The 22,258-nt window shown below is 41.1% G+C and overlaps 1 protein-coding gene across 1 annotated transcript in view; it reads left to right on the top strand.

The window, feature by feature from the left end:
• The window catches only part of LOC126212621 (mucin-19-like), a 135,788-nt gene that overhangs the window by 103,423 nt on the left and 10,107 nt on the right, over positions 1-22,258 (top strand). Inside the window, exons 11-13 of the mRNA XM_049940050.1 lie at positions 4,619-4,749; positions 8,328-8,598; positions 11,739-11,884. Coding sequence (XP_049796007.1) covers positions 4,619-4,749; positions 8,328-8,598; positions 11,739-11,860 — 524 coding nt within the window. The 3' untranslated portion in view covers positions 11,861-11,884. The remainder of the gene's footprint in view (positions 1-4,618; positions 4,750-8,327; positions 8,599-11,738; positions 11,885-22,258) is intronic.

Below are 22,258 nucleotides of genomic sequence, written 5' to 3'. Positions count from 1 at the left end.
TTGCATTATTTCTTATTGCTATACAATAGTACTGTTGAAGTTCATGTATGATTTCATCTGACAAGCAACCTTTAATGTTTTTTCAATCTGACAAAATTTTTTCCTTTAGATTCTGCTTCAGTTTCTTTTGACAGTTGCCCATTCTTTTTTTAATGTGATCAACACATTCTAATATAATTATTATCGTATCGACATACGATACGGGTTCGATTCTGTCACACTTTTATAAGCCACGGAGTCCCCATCTCCGAGGAATTTTGTGTAAAATACTCCCCGTTCTTTTTCCGATCTGTAAAATTTTCACAGCAGCAACAGTCTCCATCCCTCCACTTGTACCTTCATCTTCCTTATCAGATGCAGAGTGGTAACAATGCTTAGTGAGCACTTCACAATCAAAAATTTTGCCACTGTTCACACTAGTAACAGTAACAGCAGTGTTTTTATGGCAGGTTCCATCCAAGGGATATCTGGATTTCCATCATTGCTCTATTGTGCTTCACTGGCAGCAGTTTCCATATATAAATCTGAGACTGAACTTTAGTGTAATTCTATATTTTAGTAGGTGGAAGTGGAAGATTCATTATGGCAAAAAGTGTTTGAGCAGCAGTATGTCCTTTACCAACAGCTCTCATTGCATACAGTAGCCTGATATTAGTCTCAAAAAAATTGTTACTACCTTTTTAGAGCTCCAAAAACAGATCTCATTTTCACCACTGGGCACAAACTATAGCAGTTTGGCTGAAAAGTCGTATAGATTTTGTTATGTTCATATCAAATGGGCCTCCACAAAGATTATAACAGAAACACTTCTTCATAAACTTACTAAAAATAGTCAAATAAAACATACTGTTCATTAGAAGTTTCATCTGTAACTTCAGTTATGTAGCTAGCTAGCTACATAACTTCTTTTCTGATGCACTAGTGGGCGTATGTGCTTCGCATATCCCAGATGTACAAATGTTAGAACTTTCATCATTATCAGTAGGTACTGGAGGAGAATCACTTACATAAAGGTTGTTCACTTAGGCAGAGGTTGTTTCCACATTGATTCCTGCAGAACTTACTCTTTTTTAAATAATTATGCATTTCAGGGCATCGTAGAAACTGTAACACTCAGCATTAAAAGTAAAAATAAGACAGATAACAAACTTCAAACAAGGGACAAATGAAACTCTAGACTCAAAACACAAACTCACAGATCAAAAAGTGAACTATAAACACATGTAGTTGCCAAGACAACGGTAGCAATGGAAAGATAAAAGATTCTACAACAGAAGGTTTAAATACACACACACCACTAGTCGGGTAACTTCCCAGAGTGCATATATAATTTTGAAAAATACAATAAAAATACTTCCAACTAGAATTTCTTAACAAATTTTGCACCATTTTAAGCAGAAAATTTCAAATTATTTTTATAAGCTTAAAAACTGAAAGAGTGTTTTTGTGTCATTCCAACTACCCTTAAGACAGGAAGGCTGTTTTGTTATTAGTGCTGTTCAAGTACATATGGGCGTATATAATAATAGAATGGAACAAGATAAACCAAAGAACATAAAAATTGGAAGACCTAAAGAGGTCAGAGAGAACTAATTGTGATTCACTGATGAGCTTGATCTCCTGTCCATCAACATGTGGGAAACTTGACAATAATTAAATTTTTACAGAAAATAGCACAGAGGATCAGCTTCAGAATATCCTTTGAAAAAACAAAAATTGTGTTAACTGACTCACCAAGAAAATTACGACAGAAAACAGGAGATTAAAATTGACAACAAATTTAAATATTTAATATAGTTATAAAATATATCATCAATGAAAAAACATTTATGGCATAATAGAATAAACTATATAATTAATCACAAAATTAAAAAACATTACAAAACAGTCATAACAGCCGGAAATACATTTATAGAAAATTTGATTAATGAAAAAGTTGAGAAAACCATCTTAGCATTTACACTGGCCACTAGATGAAACCTAGAATGGAGGTAAATGCTCTGTGCTCTAAGTAACTTCCTTAGTGCTTCTTTCCACATACTCCTTTTTTCCCACCACTTTTAATCAGTGTACTGTAGTTGTCTTCCTCTGGCATCTTATTTGTTGTGTAATTTGTTCGTACTAATACTTGGTGGTACTGTTAAAGGCCAGTTGAAATTCACTTGTGAACTAAAGTAATCTCACCAGGTAACTTTCTGTGTTCCCTTTCCGTAACTGACAGCTGCTGTTGCTGTGCGGAGCAGTTGTTGTTTGTCGATACAAATTTTTCTCTGGTGTAAACTAGGAATCTTTTTCTCACTGGACATTCGTACGATCGTTATGTTTCTATATTTCTTACCAAATTAGAAACCGTATCATATAATGTTTCTTTTTTGAATGGAAATGTTATAATGTGTGTAATTTCTCAAGTATATTTATATTTAAATGTTCTAGTAAAACACACATTGTGTGTCAACGTACACTGTAGTCATTTGTACTGTGTCTCCATCTGTCTGAAACTTTGAAGAGATCATGCTATGAAACTGTGGGAACAGCTGTTTTACCCATTCATCTAATGTAATTAAAGGGGCACTGAGATATTGGAGTGTTTAATTGGTTTGTTTCTCAGTCCTGTTGCTGAACTGAGCCAAAATGGAGTTAAATTTGTTTATTTTGGGTTCACTCCCTCTTGTTGCATAATAAGTTCTCTGTGGTCACCCGTTTCATAAAATTAATTGCTATTTGGACCAGCTAGTAAAATCTAGATAAAAGAACTGTTTTTCTTGCTAGTGGAATATTTCTCTTCTATGCAAGACGCTGAAAGGAACCTGGAATATTTCTCAGTTTTACGAATTGACCAGCAATACAGTGAGGAGCCAAAACTTTATGACCACCTGAATAATAGCACGTTTGTCTGTCTTCTAAATGAAATACATCAGTGACTCCGCGCATCAGGGATCTTTCAGTTTGTCGGTAGGTTTGTGGAGATACGTGGCACTAGATGTCTGTGAACAGATCGTGTAATTTGCGTAAATAATGGGCCGCTGATGTGCGTACGTGGTGACAGTGCCCAATAGTACGGATTTCACAGGATTTACACCAGACGAATTTAGTCGCTGAGACATTGACGCGAGTACACTATAATGCTCCTCAAACCACTGTAGCACGGTTCTGGTGCAGAGACACGGACAGCGGAAGAGATGTCGAGCACGAAGGGATGCAGGTGGTTCGCAGATGTCGACGTGTCTTCGATTACTACCGCAGCTCCCACACGAGCGCAGGAGAACATCTCCCGTAGCTTAATGCTGCTTCCACCGGCGTGCATCTGTAGTGTGAGACACATTTCGAGCCGCCGTCCACCTGAATGGTGGCATTTTTGGAGACAGCCATTGACCTAGTGTAACAAAAATGTGATTCCCCCAGAAACTGATGCATTTCCGTCGATCGACGGTCAAATGCCGACGGGGACGCGTCGACTGCAATTTTAATTGACAATTTCATTGAGTCGACATGTGAATGTGTTGCTGCTGCTGAGCTGCACGACGAACAGTGTGCTCTGAAACCCTTACACGTGTCCCGGCATTGTTGTGCTCTTTTGGTAGAGATGTCACAGATCACCATCTATCGTACTTCACATAGCAGACGAGCTTCTGAACACCACGTTCTGTGAAGAGTGGCGGACATCCGACCGAAGCGCCCAGTGGTAATTTCACCGTCCTTCTACCTCTTTCTGTAGGTGCTCGCGACACTATCGAGTGAACATTCGACAAGCTTCGCCGTCTCAATATACTCGTTGGCAGGCTCTGTGTAATAATATGCCCTCTTTCAGAGTCGCTTATCTCAATGGATTTCTCCATTTGCAGCCCGTGTCTTCTTTAGGACGATTCCTTGTCAGTGTCTGCTCTGCTTACGTACTTTTGTGACTGTGTCGCATGCGTGCAACGAGACTGGGCAGCGTCCGACGTCACAGTGGGCAGTGGTTCATAATTTTTTGGTCGATTGGTGTGTTTCTTCTTTCAACGCCAATCTGTTCGAACTTCGTCATCATTTATTTAATTGTCCTCTGATACACACAAGGGTATGCTGAAAAGTAATGCCTCCAAATTTTGTATGCTAAAACTCTTAAAGCTTTTTAAATACAACAAATGATATTAACAATCAAAATCTTTATTCTTAATGTCTATATATTTCTTTCTCAACAGACCCCCCTACAGCTGATTAATGTGTGATGCATAGAAACACTCAACTGAAACAGCATTTTACTAGCTCTGAGCTTTTTCTTTAGTAGAAGTACACACATTCACACATACAATCACGCCAACACCCAAATGTATACACCTGTAGCCACATTGAGACTCGGTGTGTGGGATTCGTATTCACGTAGAAAACTTAACTGACTTGTCAGACCTGCAATTGTATGTGTAGGAAAAGAGCTGAGAGAGAACTGTTGTATGCAACAGCAAACTTTTGAAAGGTCGGATGGTGGCTATGTGTGAACATACCTGTTAGGAGCCTGTATCAAGAAAATAGTGAATGTGTACTTGCTGTGGGCAGAAACATTGGGTTTTGTGTCGAGAGGTGTCAGAGCTGTATATGTGTGTGGCACCTTGAGCGATTACAAATTTTCTTACCATTTCAGCTTCACCTTTCGGCTCCTCACTTGGCACAACTCCGGGTTTCGGGAGCACGTCGACGAGCCAGACACCGGCATTCGGATCGCCGTTTGTAGGATCAGGGGATGCAAAACCGGCATTCGGCTCTACTGCCCAGGTAAGACGGAATTTCTCCTTCTGTAACTGTGCCAGTGCCGTTAAGGTGTTCACATTGGAAGGTGGATGATGGGGCGGAGTGCAGCGGCAAGGAGCAGTGTTCCACATACTGGTAGTCTTTTTGCCACGTCTGCCTGTAGCACACACATAGGGGTGCATGCAGAACATTTAGTGTCAATTTTCGTTCTAGTTTAGGTGTGGTGAGGTGAGAAGAAGAAACAGTGGCTGGACTGTGAGGTATGCAAGAGAGACAGGGAGCACACTGGTGCAGCTGGAAGCTATTCCGTCTCTCTCTCTCTCTCTCTCTCTCTCTCTCTCTCTCTCTCTCTCTCTTTACACAGAACGCGTCACACTGCCGCCTTCCTACATGCACCCAGCTATAGCATCTAGTCCGACATGGGGAAATTACAGTGTAAGAATCCCAAGGTTCCTGAAGAGGATTCTGATTGAAGTTTGTTTATCAAATTAACTCAATATTCTTACTGCACCATTCTGCATAACAACAGGGTGTATACGTGGACAAGGAAAAAAAATTCCCGGATTTCCCGGTTATAAATACACTTTCTCCCGGATGAAAATACACTTTTTCCGTGTTAAGTGCCAGTATACTCTTCCTCGGCACTGTAAGTCATCAATCCTTTGAATGTTTATGGTTTTATATACCGACGTAGAATTTCCCGGCACTTTAGAAAACGAAACTCGGGGGAAAAACGCGTTTTGAAAGACCTTTGATGTGCAGGAACATGTATGCTGCATATTTTCGTATTACGAAGGTGTAAATTTGAATTCCACCAAACACTGTAAGTCTCTTTCCGAAGCATAGAAATAGAGATTGAGATGCGCTTTTGTAAGCGTCATAGCTCATTCACGTGATCTTGCCAACTCATGACAGCAGTAGGACACTTGATGTAGTCAGCCAATAGCAAGGTCACTTTTAAGTAGCGTGAATACACAAATAGGAAAAGTTAATGGCTTAAATTAATATACATAGCATTCACATATAATGTTGATCTTTATTGTGCGTGTTGGACTTTTAAGATACACACACAAATGTGCCAGTAAAATTTTTAATAACGACGCAAATGTCTCATCTTCTGGGTTCGAAATACTTCTAAATGGTCGTCCTCAAAGAGTTGATTTTTAAATGAGAGTCAAACGCTTTGTGATTTAAGAAATTCATTGTACATTCTCGCACATAATTCATCTTGCGTAAAAGGAAATCTGCTTCGAATGTAACGCTTTTCAAACCACCATTCGCAGTATTTTCCCACAACCTGTTAGAAATAGGTTCGTTTCAGCAGTTGCAAGAAAGTGCCAGATAACTGGTGTCACCGCGCTTGCTCAGCTACGATGACGCAGGAAGCCCATATGTTCGTACGTGTAAAACATTAAAAGATCATACATATATCATAAAAGAAACAAGACATCAAAGGATACTTCAAGAGCATCGGGATTTCGCGAACCGTACTAAAGTGCATAATTCAGCTTAAAATGCACATCCGTATGTAAATTTTCTTGGAGTACCAGTACTTAAGTTTGGTTCTTTATTATAGCATAATGCCATACGTGCAATGAAATGAAGCGAACAGTTCAAACTAGCCAATAGTGTGAAATTAAACACTTAGTTTCAAATAAATTGACTGCCTCAGTAGAAAGGATTAATAAAAGCCAAATCTCTTTAGCAAAGCAGCAAAAATAACTTCATTGTTCTGTAAGGCGATTAATGCTTGACTGTCAAAGGTGGAAATAAAATCTGAAACTATTAACATATTTTAGCCTGCCGTAATTATGCGAACGTATTTTAATTCATTTGATAGCTCCCGGCCACAAAAATCCGTTTTGTTATCATTTAATGTGAGAGCAATAAATGAAGAGGAAACAACAAAATCACTGAACGTAAACACAGGTCACGTGGAGACGACCCACCTCCCCACCACAACTCGGACTGCTCTGTGCATCAGCCCCGGATCTACGATTTCAGAACCGGGGCAATATTAAGTAGTGGCACCCAGCCACACTTCCGTAACCAGAAGCGGGAGAAGGTACTACTCGTACGCGACTCAACTGCGCATGCACAAGAGCCCGCCCGCACCTGCTCAAACGAATCTAATTTAAACAGTTGTCACGTCACGCTCATCGGAGGCAATTTGTTGTTATAAAGCATTGTATAGTGTTCCTAAAGCCTTTGACACACTTTACTGTTGGCAGACGCTTGTACGAGCACTGTTTTGTTGTTGTAGACAGCACATTTTCTCTGCAACTTAAGGTTTACCCCCCCCCCCCCCCCCCCCCCCCCCCCCCCCGTTCATGTTTTGCTGCTGCAGTATCATTCTGCAGTAGCGGAATACCATAATATCCTTTGTTAGAGTATCGCTTCTTACCAGTCAAAATCACAAAAATTTAACTGAAAACTAAAACAATGAAAAATTCCTGGAATTCTAAACAATTCCTGGGTTTTCCCAGTTTTCTCCCGGATGGAAAAATTCCCAGGATTTTCCTGGATCTCCCGGTTGTCCCGGGTCGTATACACCCTGAATAAATGTTTTTTATTAAAAAAGAGAGAGAGAGAGAGAATAGATACGTTGCGCGCCCCCCCCCCTCCCCCTCCCGAAATTACACCATACGACATGTAACATCCCTTTATCCTTTCATATATGCAGACCACATTGAGAAGGTGCTACAGCAAGATGATTTGTAGTATCTATCACTTGCATTTTGAGGATCTGTCAGTTAATTAACAACAGGAGCACTACGATGAAACTAGAATTTTTGTTAATACTTTTTTGTCGCACATTGCTGTATCGTGTTCCACTAAATAACTATTTGAGAGCAAAGCAACTGTCCTATAGATACCTACAAGGAACATGGTAGAGTGAGTCATTATAACATCAAACTGAGTGTGTGCCTGTCTGAGGCAACAGTCTGTGAAAGCTAGCACGAGAGAGTTTGAATATAACTGACTACAGCGCACAGCACTAGTTGCCACCTGTATCCTCCTGCAGTGTTGGCCCAGCAAGTTTTATGCTACATTATTGATACAAATAAATATGCTCTTCTCTGGTATATTATGATTATGGAGATAAAGTTAAATTTCCTTGCAGACAGTATCAACTGAAAGGAGGGGACTTGGTAGAAAAGTTTTGATGAGGAACTTGTGGTGAGACTTACTGTGATACGTTTATAGTGTTTGGTTGCTAAAGTATACATCATCCTGTAACTTGCTGTAATCTCGTTTTGTTTCAGTCGTTGTAATGAAGTACACAACACAGCACCACCTTACATATTGCATCTTCACCTTCACTTGTGATAATCTTTTTAAAATGTCTCATTTAGAGTAATGACCACAAGTAAGTGGCACTCTTGTATAGTACTCATTACCAAACAAGCTATTAGTCGACAATACAAATGTTGAAACTAGATGACACTGACGAAGTGGATCACTCCCGTAGGCTGGAAGAACTCTACAAAATACATTAGTGCTTACTTGTTTTCCTCATATTTCTGAGAAGAAATAATAAGAATACTGTATTATGTTGACAATAACTGGGATGGTGTGCTGTACCTTCACCTCCGTTTTAGGCCAGCGCGGCAGTGACGACGGCCGGCCAGCAGGGGGTGTTCGCGTTCGGCGCGGCGAGCCCCGTGACCACGACGGCGGCGGCTGGCGCCGTGCCCTTCCAATTCGGGGCTACGGGGCAGAGTTCCTCTGCGGCTGCCCCGAAGCCCGGAGGCTTCCAGTTCGGGCAGTCCACCGACGCGAGCCCCGCGGCTTTCCCGTTTGCGGCACCCGCGGGCCAGGCGTCTACGCCGAAGGGGGCATTCCAGTTTAATGCGGCCGGCCAGACGCCCGGTAAGTCCGACTTCCCTTTCGGCACGCGTCGCACGGGGCGGGTTTCCCGGTAAGTGCACTGTGCGGCGCACGTGTCGGAGGTGTCACACGGTGTAATGCCTGCAGTAGGTTGTTGTAATAACTGGGAGTTTTCTGATTGTTCCACGTTTGCATCAATTAATCAATAACACTTTCTTTTCTCTTCTGTGAACACTTCTGCTGTAATAGGAAGACACTTTGAGACTGAACTTCAGCTGCGTGCCTCCGTAGTGTAGCTACCTTTGCACCTCACAGGTTGCGATGTCAAATGCTGACATTGCTCCCGACCGGTCAGGTAGCACTCCAAAAATCTGACGAGTGAAACATTACTGGAGCTGTCAGGTGAAAATGTGTGAACCCATCCTGTAGCTAATGGCCTAATGTTTGCTCGAAGCTGTCAAACGAGACAGCAGATAAACTTAACAGCAAATCTTAATCCTTGTGACACAGGCCTTACACACTGTGGTAAAAGATCGAGCATTCGTAGTGCCACAATAACTCTTTAAAATATGAAGAGTTCACCAGTAAAGGTCGACTCGCACTGAGCGTACAGAGTGGAATGCGGCGGAAGGGAGTGTCAGTGTCGGAGGTTCTCGGGAAGAAATTGTCGACATTGGTGGGGGCGAGAGTGGTGTCGTTTGCTAACAGTGGAAGTTAACGTATTGTCGCTGCACCCACTTGTTTTGCAGTAGTATATTGTGTGCTTTGGTGTCTCTTTAAAATTTATTTTGTTGTTAGCTTCATTTTTGTGAAACAGTGTGGAGCTCAAATACTTTACTTAGAGTGTCCTTTCACAAAAGAGGTTAAATTTGTCGGTGTGCAAAACCAACTTTCACACGATGTGTCGATGCCGAGTGACAAAACTTGATGAAACGTGGACCGTATAATTTAGAATGTTGTGTCGGTGGTGGAAGTGGCCTGTAAAGACAATAATTAAAGTGTCCATTACTTTGTACTGCTTTAGGTTCCGCTGTGGTGCCGAGTTATACACGACGAGGGTAGTATTCTCAATAGAAACGAATCCCGTGTCGACGTATTGTCCTCAGTGCGGTCTTCTGTACTAACGTCGATAAGTCTTTAAGTGCACTGAATCTGGGGCAAAGCACCGAGTGTGGCCGTTTAAAAAAGATACGCCGACCGGTCGGAGGTGTTTGCGGCGAGGTCGTGGCCATTTACCGTCCTCTGGCGACCCGTACGTACGGTGCCACGGACAGAGAACGGTGAGCTTCAGACGGCGAGCTCGTCGAAAGTGTGCTGGCGGAAGATTTGAGAGCACCGTCTCTCACGTAGATGTGAGTGACGTGCATTCCGTGAAGGTGACGTCTGTACTGCACTGGAGGTAACAGAAGGAAATGTACAATGAGATTAACAGGAATGACACCTGTATTCAAAGACACTAATTACACCGAAGTCACTGCAATTTAAGATGGCCCGTTGGACATTACAAAACGCAAACACGGGCCTTAGTGGGTGTACGATCATCACAGGCAGCAATGTACGCGCCCGTGCCGGCAACGAGGTCGATCGGGCATTCTTACAGTAGGGCATTCCAGTGACCCACCAGCACAGTTAACAACTGCCGGATAGCTGTCGGTGCATTTGGACGTGCTGAAATAACGTCTCTCCAATGCATCCCACTTGTGCTCTAGGGGATTTAAACGGTGTGGGGGGTAGGGGGGAGTTGGGCTGGGCATACTAGTACATTTACTGAATATCCTCTCATTGAAAGAACTCCTCCACCTGCACAGTTTCATATGGGCGCACCTTGTTATCATTAAAATGATGTCGGGCTGAGGGCACCTCTGAAAAAGATGCCCGTGGGGTAGGATTACAGTGTCACAGTGGTGTGTGCAAAGATTTGGATGTAATATGTCCATACAAGTTTATCCCTCCCCGTACTGTAACACCTGGACCTTCAAAATTACTGTGTTCGACAATTCTGGACGCGCCCTTATATGACGACAGGTGGGAACGTGTAATACACTTGGGAACATTGTCAAACACGATTATTTTGGTGAGTAGAAGTATCATTTCCAATTGTCAAACACGATCATTTTGGTGAATAGAAGTATCATTTCTGCTCGTCTCGTTGTGTACTTATTTCTTTCGAGTACTTCTGTACTATATTGTAACAGTTGTTTCTACGTAGGGTCCAAGTTTGTGAGCTGCGTTACCGAGTGAGGTACTGCAGTGGTTAGCACTCTGGACTTACATTTTGGAGGACAACAGTTCAAATTTTTCCTCCAGCTGCTGAAATTTAAGTTTTCCCCGATTTCCCTAAATTGTTCCGAGCTAGTTCCCTCGGAAAGGCCACGGCCAGTTTCCTTCCTCTTTCTCGAAATATTCTGAGCACGTGCTTCATCTCTACTGACCCCAATGTCGATGTGACGTTAAACCCCAATCTACCTACCTTCGAGCTGTGTTACTTGGCAGTGACAGATTGTCCAAAAGTTCCTTTCATCCTTAAGATTTGTGCACTAGAGTATTTGAAACCAAAAAATCGTTAGTTTTTACAGTAACTAAACAAAGAAAAACACTATACAATTTTCATTTAAAATACTTTTTTTTATAGTGAAAAATGTTTTTTTACATTGTTTGGTACTTAAAAGGAAAACATAAGCATTGGATGCGGTAAAAAGGCTCTATGTATTGCCTTATAAATATTGTTTGCCATGTTTGTGTATATGTGTTTTGTCTAAAAAATAAATGTCAGTGTTTCAAAATGTGTGTGTGTGTGTGTGTGTGTGTGTGTGTGTGTGTGTGTGTGTCATACTTTTCCAGTTGTTTCATTTCTCAGCTGCTTACATTACAAACCTTGTCAAGTACTTTGCTTTTGCCATTAATTATCTTTGCTAGTTACTATATCCTGTCTTATTGTATCACAGACAGTATATTGGAATCACACGTTCTCTGTTCGGTACTGGGCCAAGTGAAGTGACGTTCTGTTGATGTTCCATCAAATGCAAACACAACTCCATTTGACGGTGATATTGCTTTCCCTTCTATTCCGTCGAGTTCTACTTTGAATCGACCTTTTAGTTATAAATATAAGTAAATAAGGATTGCAGAGAGCTGACAGGTATCTCCCTTGTTACTTACGGGCACTGTCCGTTCTTTTTCAGGAGGCAGTGTGCCGAACGTCTTCGGCCAAAGTACGCCCGGCTCAGTGGGGATGTTCAGCATCGGCTCCGGATCCACGGCGCCGAGGTCCAGGACGTCACGTATGCGCAACAAGAACCGGTGATTTTCAGCGTCTGAACACGCACTCGTAAGTTCTGCAGAAATACGTCTTTCCTTCCAAGGCTATCCAATTTCTCTCTCTCTCTCTCTCTCTCTCTCTCTCTCTCTCCCCCTCTCACACACACACACACACACACACTCTCTCACAGTCATTGTACAATATTGATGCTGCGAGGGTCCTGCTATTCGGTACCCTCAAACTGTGGGACAGCTTCTCCCACTGTGGACTTCGATGCATTGCATTGAAGATGCCAAGACAGACGTTTCTTTTTCCAGTGGAATAACACACCCAGAGAAGTTGAACTCACTGTATTTCCTATAATATACGACTCTGACTTCTCTCAGTGAATTGGCTGCGCATGCATCAGATTCCAGCTATGTTGTTATGCATCTGTCTCGCACGAGGCTCAGAAGAGTAGTAGTACCATAAAATCTGAACATCAGTGCCACGATGATTTCTTTGGGGGTCACAGAGGTCACGTGCACTCCCTGCCTTTCCTCGCTGTCCCCAAGGAGCTGACGACTCAACCCGACAGGCAGAAACACCAGTCTGCAGCACGCACAATCAAAAGCACAGGATCAGCACAAATCGTAAGAAACCTCCCAAAAATGGGGTACTTCCCACTCTCGAACTACATTAACGTACGAACGTCTTTCGTCAGGCAATAGATACAGTACGTGGAAAACATCATTGTAGGAATGGTATATTAGACCTCATACTGAAATGTATTTATTAACAACACAGTGTATTTTTTGCCGGAATGGTATGTCCCGCAATGTGGCATTCTATTGTGAACGTTACCTTTTGGAATCCGCAACTGACTGGCCAATGAAGGTCGATTTTGGCCACGTGCCGTCAGTTAGTTATTCTGCCGGGATTAGGATTTAGAAACGATCCCTCATCAGAACGTGAACTTTGTGGCAATCTTTTACAAAATACTGTTTCCCATCTTCGTACAGTGTTCAGTTCTGCAAAATTTATGGAATTGTGGGTGTAACAGATATGACAGTATTGCTGGTCAGAGCCAACTAGAATTGGTGTTACAGGGAACTTAAGCTTTTGACGTGAACGAGTAGTGCCAGTCGCATTTGGGTAGAACGATGTGTACGCCATTACCTTCTGTCACGAGCTTGTGAAAGCAGTCGATGCAGTTTGTTATTTATGTCATCGCATTTAGTGACATCTGCCCGGTTATCTGCCTGTCTTCTATTCGATATAGAATAAATTATCTTCAGTGTAATTTTATTGACATACGTTTAAAAGGATAAGTACAATGAACAATAAGTAGTGAACTGGCTATAATAGTAATCTAACACAAAATTTCATTAAAAAATAAGAATAATTACCCCTTCAGAAGCAAGAATTACAGTACAACTTCCCCTGTGAATTCATTCTTCAGAAAACGAAACCAAATTTGTCATGTGAGGAAGATAGCAAACCCTGTTGCTCTCATCAGTAATTGATTGATTTTGTCTGTGAATGGTCAGTCATGATAGAGAGCATGATCCTTACTTCAGGTTACAGTGTGTTAGTGATGATACATTGCCTCACATCTTCGCTATGCACTGCCACATGCTACGATACTGTTACTGTGGGCTAAGATTTTGTATTTCACTGTACACACACCTAACACTCGAGCAGGTGTGTCTATGTTTAAAGTGCACCATCCATTAATAACACAATCTCTTGCCGTTCCAGTGTTGGTGTTGTTCTCTTTTTAAAAATAAAAATAAAAAAAGTTTTGCGAACCCATATCTATTCCTTCGTTATTGCTTGAATTAATACAGTGCTGTCGTCCATCCAAATGAGCAGCAATTACATACAATAAACAACGAGCTAGGTGAGAAAATAAAAGTGTGATCCACGTAAGAAAATGACCTAGATTCAGAGTTAGTGGTGCAATCCCAGACTGCGGCAGTTACTTGCAAGATAATCAGTAATCAAATATGCGATTGGCAGTGATCTGATGCAGCTGCACTGTTTAATGCTTTTAGTGGGTCATTACTGTGGGGTAACACTTGCATGGTGCCACAGTGTGGTAGAATGAAAGTTTATTTTAGTAGTGTTTGATTAAACAGTGATTTAGCTCATATAATGTAAGTTCATTTTATCATTGTTTAATTAACTAAGATTAAACTACGATTTTGCTCGTGCATATTTATCTTGCTAACATAAAGACAGCTGTTCCTTACATATGTACAAAGTATGGCACACACTTGCTCATTCTGTAAAAAATGGCGCACCCGCTCGAGGATTAAATCTCATTATCTTTAATTGACCTAATGACCATGAAAACTGTGGATTTCATCTATGAGGGTGAGTCAAATGAAAACCTTAAATATTTTTTAAAATATTATTTATTGTGCAGAAGTGGTACAAAGCTGTATCACTTTTCAACATAATCTCCCCCACACTCAATACAAGTCCTCAAGCGCTTAGAAAGTGCATAAAATCCTTTAGAAAAAAATTAATTTCATAGTCCGCGCAACCACTCGGGCACCGCGTCACGTACCTCTTCATCAGAACGGAACTTCTTTCCTCCCAGTGCATCATTGAGTGGGCCAAACATATACCCAGGTTTCGTCCCCAGTAACAGTTCTTACAAGGAAGCCGTCACCTTCTCCTTCAAAGCGCCGAAGAAGTTCATCACGAGCACCCACATGTCGTTCTCTCATTTGAGGAGTCAGCTGCCGTGGCACCCATCTTGCAGACACTACTTTTTGAAACTGGAGCACATCGTGCACAATGTGGTGTGCTGACCCGTGACTAATCTGTAAATGTGCTGCAATGTCATTCAGTGTCACTCGGCGGTTTTCCTTCACTGTGGCTTCCACTGCTGCAATGTTCTGTGTCGTCACAACTCGTCGTGCCTGACCTGGACGAGTAGCATCTTCCACTGAAGTCACACCATTTGCGAACTTCCTACTCCATTCGTAGACTTGCTGCTGTGACAAACGTGCATCACCGTACTGAACCTTCACTACGCAAAAACCAAATAACGGAACACTGTTCTTCCCAGGTACAAGTCGCAAGTGGGGCGGCCATCTTTATCCCGATACTGCGACGGTGTGTGCGTCTGCACTATGCTCCCACCTACAGGCCATTCTGCATGCTGTTTGTAGCACACTTACCAACTTGCAGGATAACAACACAAAATTTTGATTTGTTTTTACAAATGTAAGGTTTTCATTTGACTCACCCTCGTACATCTACACTCTGCAAACCACCACGAGGTGCGTGGCTAAGGGTACGTTCCACGTACCAGTTACTACGATTTCTTTCTGTTCCATTCGCATATGGAGTGCAGGAAGAATGATTGATTGTTTGAAAGCCTCTGTGCGTGTAGTAATTATTCTAATCTTACCCTCGCAATCCCTGTGTGAGCGATATGTAGGGGGTTGTAGTATATCAGCAAAGTAATAATTTAAAGCCAGTTCTTGAAACTTTGTAGACTTTCTGTCTTTAAGAGTCTGTCATTTCAGTTCTTTTAGCATCTCTGTGACACACTCCCACGGATTAAACAAACCTGTGACCATTCGTGCTGCTCTTCTTTATATCCCCTATCAGTTCTATCCGGGCAATGGCCTTGCCGCAGTGGATACACGGGTTCCCGTGAGATCACCGAAGTTGAGCACTGTCGGGCGTGGTCGGCACTCGGACGGGTGACCGTCTGGGCCGCCGTGCGCTGTTGCCATTTTTTGGGGTGCACTCGGCCCCGCGATGCCAATCGAGGAGCTACTCGACCGAATAGTAGTGGCTTCGGTCGAGAATACCGTCTTACGACCGGTAGAGCGGTGTGCTGACCCCACGCCCCTCCTGTCCGCATCCTCCACCGAGGATGACACGCCGGTCGGATGGTCCCGGTAGGCCACTCGTGGCCTGAAGACGGAGTGCTTTATTAGTTCTATCCAGTACGAATGCCACACACTTGAGCAATGTTCTAGAGTTGGTCACATGAGTAATCTGTAAGCAATCTCTCTTGTAAACAGATTGCACTTCCCCAATATTCTATCAGTAAACCGAAGTCTACCACTGCTTTACCCATGACTGAACCTGTGTGATCATTCCATTTCATATTCCTACAAAGCATTACACCCAGGTATTTGTAGGAGTTGGTTGATTCCAGCAGTGATTCATTGACATTATAATCATGGGATACCACATTTTTCCATTTTGTGAAGTGCAAAATTTTACATTTCTGAACATTTGGAGCAAGTTACCAATGTCTGCACCACACTGAAATCTTATCAAGATCTAACTGAATATTTATGCAGCTTATCTCAGGTAGTACTTCATTACAGATAACTGCATCATCTGCACAAAGCCTGATTTTACTTTTAATATTGTCTGCAAGGTAATTAATGTACAACATGAACAGCAAGGGTCCCAACACAGTTTCCTGGGCACACTCGAAGGTACTTCTATATCTGACGATGACTCTCCATCCGAGATAATGTGCTGTGTCCTCACTGTCGAAAAGTCCTCAATCCGGTCACAGATTTCACTTGATACTCCGTGATACTTTTGACAATAAGCATAGGTGGGGTACTGAGTCGTACGCTTTTCAGCAATCGAGAAACACTGCCTGTACCAGGTTGCCTCGATCCAAAGCTTTCAGTTTATCACGTGAGAGAAGTGCGAGTTGGTTTTCAACTGATCAGTGCTTTTGAAAATTCTGCTGGTTGACATTGAGGTGGTCATATTGTTAAAGATACTTATTTCATTCATCTTTTCAGTGATATGAGTCTTAAATTGGGGCAATTCTCCTGGGCTTTCCTTTGTAAAGGAACATTGAAAGCTGAGCTAAGCTCCTGTCACATTCACTAGGGACTGGACACTAACTATGGCGCCAGTAACAACCTTTACATATGACTTGAATGTTTTCAACATTTCTTGGTCCTATCAGCAACTGTATAAATATTAATTTTAATTTTAATAACCAACAGTCTCAGTTGCACCGTTTACCTAGAATTTACCTAGGTTTCATTCAGGATAACCCAACCTTCTTCAGAATAAAAGTAACTACCGTTTATCCATAGTGGACATCGTCAAGCTAAAACTACATAGCCATAAATTGTCATACTGTAAAAACTCATCTGGAACTGCGGCAGCCCCACTTCGGGACCGCGATGCGGCAGCCACGAGTGCTGTACTGGAACTGACCGTAGCGTCACGAGGCCCGCCTAGGCGTACTCGATACCTTGCGCCTGCACATAAACTGTATGATAGTTACTTGTTGGGACAAGACGCGAACTTAACTCCTGACCTTGAATTTACTAGTAGAGTGAAATAAAAGATATAGCTGAGGAAAAGGGCGTATATGTTATCCTGTGCAGAACGTACTTAGATTGACTGTCTTAACATTTATGAAGTATTCATTGGTCATTATATGAGGAAGACATGTGCTTACAATGTATGGCCTGTCTTGGAAAGTTTTGTGCTTAAGCATGAAGTTTAATCACCTAAAAAGAACTTAGGAGTGGGAAGGATAATATAAAGCTAACATCGTCATTATTATGACTACCGTATTTACTCGAATCTAAGCCGCACTTTTTTTCCGGTTTTTGTAATCCAAAAAACCGCCTGCGGCTTAGAATCGAGTGCAAGGCAAGCGGAAGTTCTGAAAAATGTTGGTAGGTGCCGCCACAACTAACTTCTGCCGTCGAATATATGTAGCGCTACACAGGCAATCAGGCATGCTTTGTGGGCACAAAGATAAATACTGGCGCCAAAACCTCTGCGTCAGTAAATAAATTTCGACCACTGCATTTTCATACATTATCGAACGAATTAAATACAAATTCCGTATTGTTCATCTTCGAATGTAGCAGAATTTCAATGTACTACGAAAATCCGACTGGCAGGACTGGGATGTTTGTCAATATGACCAACTCTACGTTCTAAATTTTTTCCTACCTGTGGGAAGAAATGGTTGCTAATAGGAACCTGATGAAATATGAATCACATGCAGTATTCTCTTCACCATAAGAATAATACGAATGTAAACATTATGCCATGTATTCTTTTGTGTTTGCTGCTATCTCATTTAAATCCTGTCTGCTTAATAAACTACGAAACCAGAGTGAGACAACAGCAAACGCGGAAGAATATACGTATCGTGTCATGTTTATATTCGTATTATTCTTATGCCTAATAGTGATACAGTCAGAAATGAAGCACGGCAACTGACTAGATTTTTAAATCTAACATGACTAATTTCTGTGCAGAATTTGATGTACTAAAGAAGCGGCCGCAAGGATTTTCAAACGGAGAAAATTTTTCGCCTTAACTCTCATTCAGAACATGTTCTATCATACGCAGTCTATTATATGGTTCTTGTTGATCATTATCAAAGAAAGCAGCAGTGTAAGTAACAACAAATAGCAGTCTCTTGCCATTGTTTCGCTAATGAGACGATTCCTCTCTCTTTGTTTTAATTGTAAGCGGCGGTAGCGCGCACAAAAGCAAGCCATGCCGCGAGCGGCGACAGGCCGTAAACACGCACTATCAGAATGCGACAAACAATGCATGACACGGTACAGTAATGCATTTTCTGCTTAGAGTGACGTAAACACCTATAACAAAGAAAACGGCACTTACCAGATCAAAGCAAAATAAGCAATCGATTCAAACCAGACAAAGCACGTGAAAAAGGAAGGGTACCCGTATAAATACGGACAGAGCGCCTGACGCATAGCAATGGCTACCTGGTAAAGCTTAACTGCTAAGCTTACGAGTCGAACCAAACTACTGTAGCTGTATCGTCATTCATTCGACCTAAATTGTGTCTCATATTCCAATGGACCAACGTTGTTTCGATCTGGGGGTGCGGCCTAAACCTTTTCTCTCCCCTTGAATTTCGAGTCTCAAATTTCAGGTGCGGCTTAGATTCGGAAAATTTATTTTTCCTTTATTTCGAGTCTCATTTTTCAGGTGCGGCTTACATTCGAGTAAATACGGATCTAGAAATTTTTAAGACTTAATTGTTAAGCACTTGCTTAGCTATGGTAAAAATGCATGAACATCCTATTACCTTAGCACACAAATGGTCATGATTGAACTTATGAACAAGTCTATATCTAATCTGTAACATCCGGCAATACGGGCCATATAAAATAGATGGTCATTATTCAAGATTAGTATATTTGACCTGAAATGGTCTAGAATCTAGTCAAAAAGTAATGCACGTGCCTGATTGAGCTTCTTGACGAAGTTATGGCTATGAGTTGCAGTAAACACTAAAGTAGGGGATAATGTGGCGGCAATCGGATACTTAATTTGCCTTTGTGGAGGTGATCCACACACATACTGTAAAAACTGTGTATGGAACACTGCCATCATAATTCAGGCTTGGTGACCACTGCCATTGAACTTAGGAAATGACAGCAGAATTTTGTTTAAAGCCAAAGTGTGACTTGGCGAACATCACTCCGGTCAACACATTTAAAACTGTTGACCGACAGAGGTCAATTATGCTCAAAGCTAAAGTGTGACTTGGCAAACATCGCTCTGGTCAACACACTTAAAATAATTGACCGACATAGGTCAATATGTACTACTTTTTTGCCCAATCATCAACAGTGTAACGTTCGTATCTTTACACCAGTCAGTGATGCCATAATTGACCTATGTCAGTACTTTGAAAAACATGTAATAGACAAGCAAGCTTGTGTGGAATAGAATATTGAGCAAAATTTAATAGTATGTTGTGTGTAACAGTCATTAAATATTTGTGCCATCCAGCGACTTCAGTCCTGCAGAGAGAGTTTTCTACAAGGCAAGAGAAATAATTAATGAAAAACGCAACAGACTAAACGAGAAAGATTTAAGTACCTTACTTTTTATAAAACAAAGTTTTTGTACCTTGTAATGCTGTATTTTAAACAACAGACTGAAGGACAGATATTAAATACGTTACTTTTTATAAAACAAAATTTGCATATCTAGTATTGTTGTATTTAAAACCATAAGGAATTCTTGATTTGAAATACATGCACAAAACAATCGATATATCGATTGTTCTTAAAAATACTATCAATAATATCGCATGTGTCAACTATTGATGTTAAATAAAACTAGCAGAAGGGCCTATCAAGGGAAAGAATCGTCAGGGATGCTCGAGGATGTCATACGTTTAGCAGATTAGGAATGATGTGGAGTGCATTACGTATGTGAAAATGCAGAATAATATTATGAAAAGGAAAGTTGCCACTCACCATATAGTGGAGATGCCAAGTCGCAAAAAAAAAAAAAAAAAAAAAAAAAAAAAAAAAAAAAAAAAAAAAAAAAAATACTGTCACAAATAAAGCTTTCGCCAGTAATGCCTTCGTCGCCCCCCCACCCCCACCCCCCTTACAAAGGTGTGCAGGTCTAAAAACAGACACGAGCAAAATGTGGACGCGGCGGCCGAAAGGCGGCACACACAGAGTTGCATTAGCACACGCGCGCCTTTGTTTGTGTGTGCGAGTGTATACCTGTCCTTTTTTCCCCTTAAGGTAAGTCTTTCCGCTCCCGGGATTGGAATGACTCCTTACCCTCTCCCTTAAAACCCACATCCTTTCGTCTTTCCCTCTCCTTCCCTCTTTCCTGGTGAAGCAACCGTTGGTTGCGAAAGCTTGAATTTTGTGTGTATGTTTGTGTTTGTTTATGTGTCTGTCAACCTGCCAGAGCTTTCGTTTGGTAAGTCACATCATCTTTGTTTTTAAAGTAATAGTCCAATAACACTCCTTTGTGATACACCTGAAGTTATTAATACACTTAAAGATTTCTCTCCATTAAGAATGACTTACTGTCATAAGTTTGCTAAGAACTCTTTCAGTTCAATCTCACAGCTGAACTGATATTCCATATGCTCGAAACCTTGTAGTTTGCAGTGCGGAACTGTGTTCCATGCCTTCCGGATTGTAAAAATATGGCTTCAACCCGGGCACCATTATCTACTGCTTTCTGGATCTTGTGGATGAACAGAGCGAACTGGGTTTCACTTAATCATTGTTTTGTGCAAATACAGTATAACTCCATTTTGATGTTACCGGAATTGAAGTTCTCCTACTCTTTATAACATATTTTGTTGATCCCTTCAATGTCTGTTTAGGATGTTGATCCCCACCTACCTTTGTAGTATCAAAATTATTCATTTCCACCATTCACATCAAATGAAACAACGTTAATGGTAAGGTGTAAAAAGGACTATATAATTGTGACATATTTAACAAGATGCTGGTTTTGAAATAGTGTTTACAAAAATTACTCGGTGAACTTTCTTGAGCTCAAGTCGTCGTCCTTCTGAATTGACATTAAAAGTTGAAAAAATTCTTTAACAGTGACTACCAAATAATGAATGCACTATGTGTAGTATAGTGTGTAGTTGTGTTATCGAACAAAGTGCTGGAGGTGGGCTGAAGCGGCAGTATTATTCCAAACAAAAGGAAAGTTTGCAACTACAGACAAGAGCTGTAGCACCACTTGCAAATAATATACAAACTATCTTTGAACAGTTATAGATTTGTAAAAAAAATGGAGTATTAACTTCGATTCAAAGCAGAAGTTATGGAGTGGATTGTGACCTACGATTTTTTTAGGAATATGTAGCAATTACTAATGTGGTGCTTGGGTTGGGAACTAATACTGAAGCGTAAACAATTTAAATACAGTCATAATTGTTACACACTTTCTGTGTTTCTTTCAGAATACATTCTGACTTCTGAGGGGTTGGTTAGGATGGGACCTGCAAGCACATCTAAAATTTAACTGGCTTTCTGCTCTATATCCTGTAGTACATAATTAGATTTCATTACACTGCTCGTATCTACATACTTTTAACTTCAAAGTGACCTTTATAGAACTTAATTCTGTCATTGGGTCCATCATCTTAGTGCAGTCAACGAGATCTGTTGTCCCCCTGCTATCCTGTCGTACTTTTGCTTGGAAAAATTCATTTTTGGTGGACAATGAAGGAAATTTTGTGATTTGAAGTTAGATTTGCTTCTTGTCTAGAGTTTGCTGGCAAATAAATGTATGTAACATGTGTCTAGGTCTCATAATTGCTTTCAGTCTCCTGCTAAATTTTTCATTTAGGCATCAAAACTTTTTAATGTATTTATGAACTAGAAATCCATATAAAAAAAAGATTTAGCAGAAGGAACTGAAGCAAACTATATTTCTGAATTCTTTTTATCAGGCAGTATGAGCGCTTGCCAAAATATAAACCTTATATGCTTAAAATGTATTTTCACACAGTTTACACCATTTTTTAAAAGTTCTCTCAAAACTGTAAAAGAGAGTATTCACTGTATACTGAAATAGAACTGATGTAAATAAATTGACATTTAAAATTTTCACTGTATACCGATGATGTCACAGCTAGAAAATATAGAAATGCTGCCAGTAGTATTTCTAGCA

This window comes from Schistocerca nitens, chromosome 11, assembly GCF_023898315.1.
Source record: "Schistocerca nitens isolate TAMUIC-IGC-003100 chromosome 11, iqSchNite1.1, whole genome shotgun sequence".
NCBI lineage: Eukaryota > Metazoa > Arthropoda > Insecta > Orthoptera > Acrididae > Schistocerca > Schistocerca nitens.
This window is presented reverse-complemented; position numbering and strand designations above follow the sequence as displayed.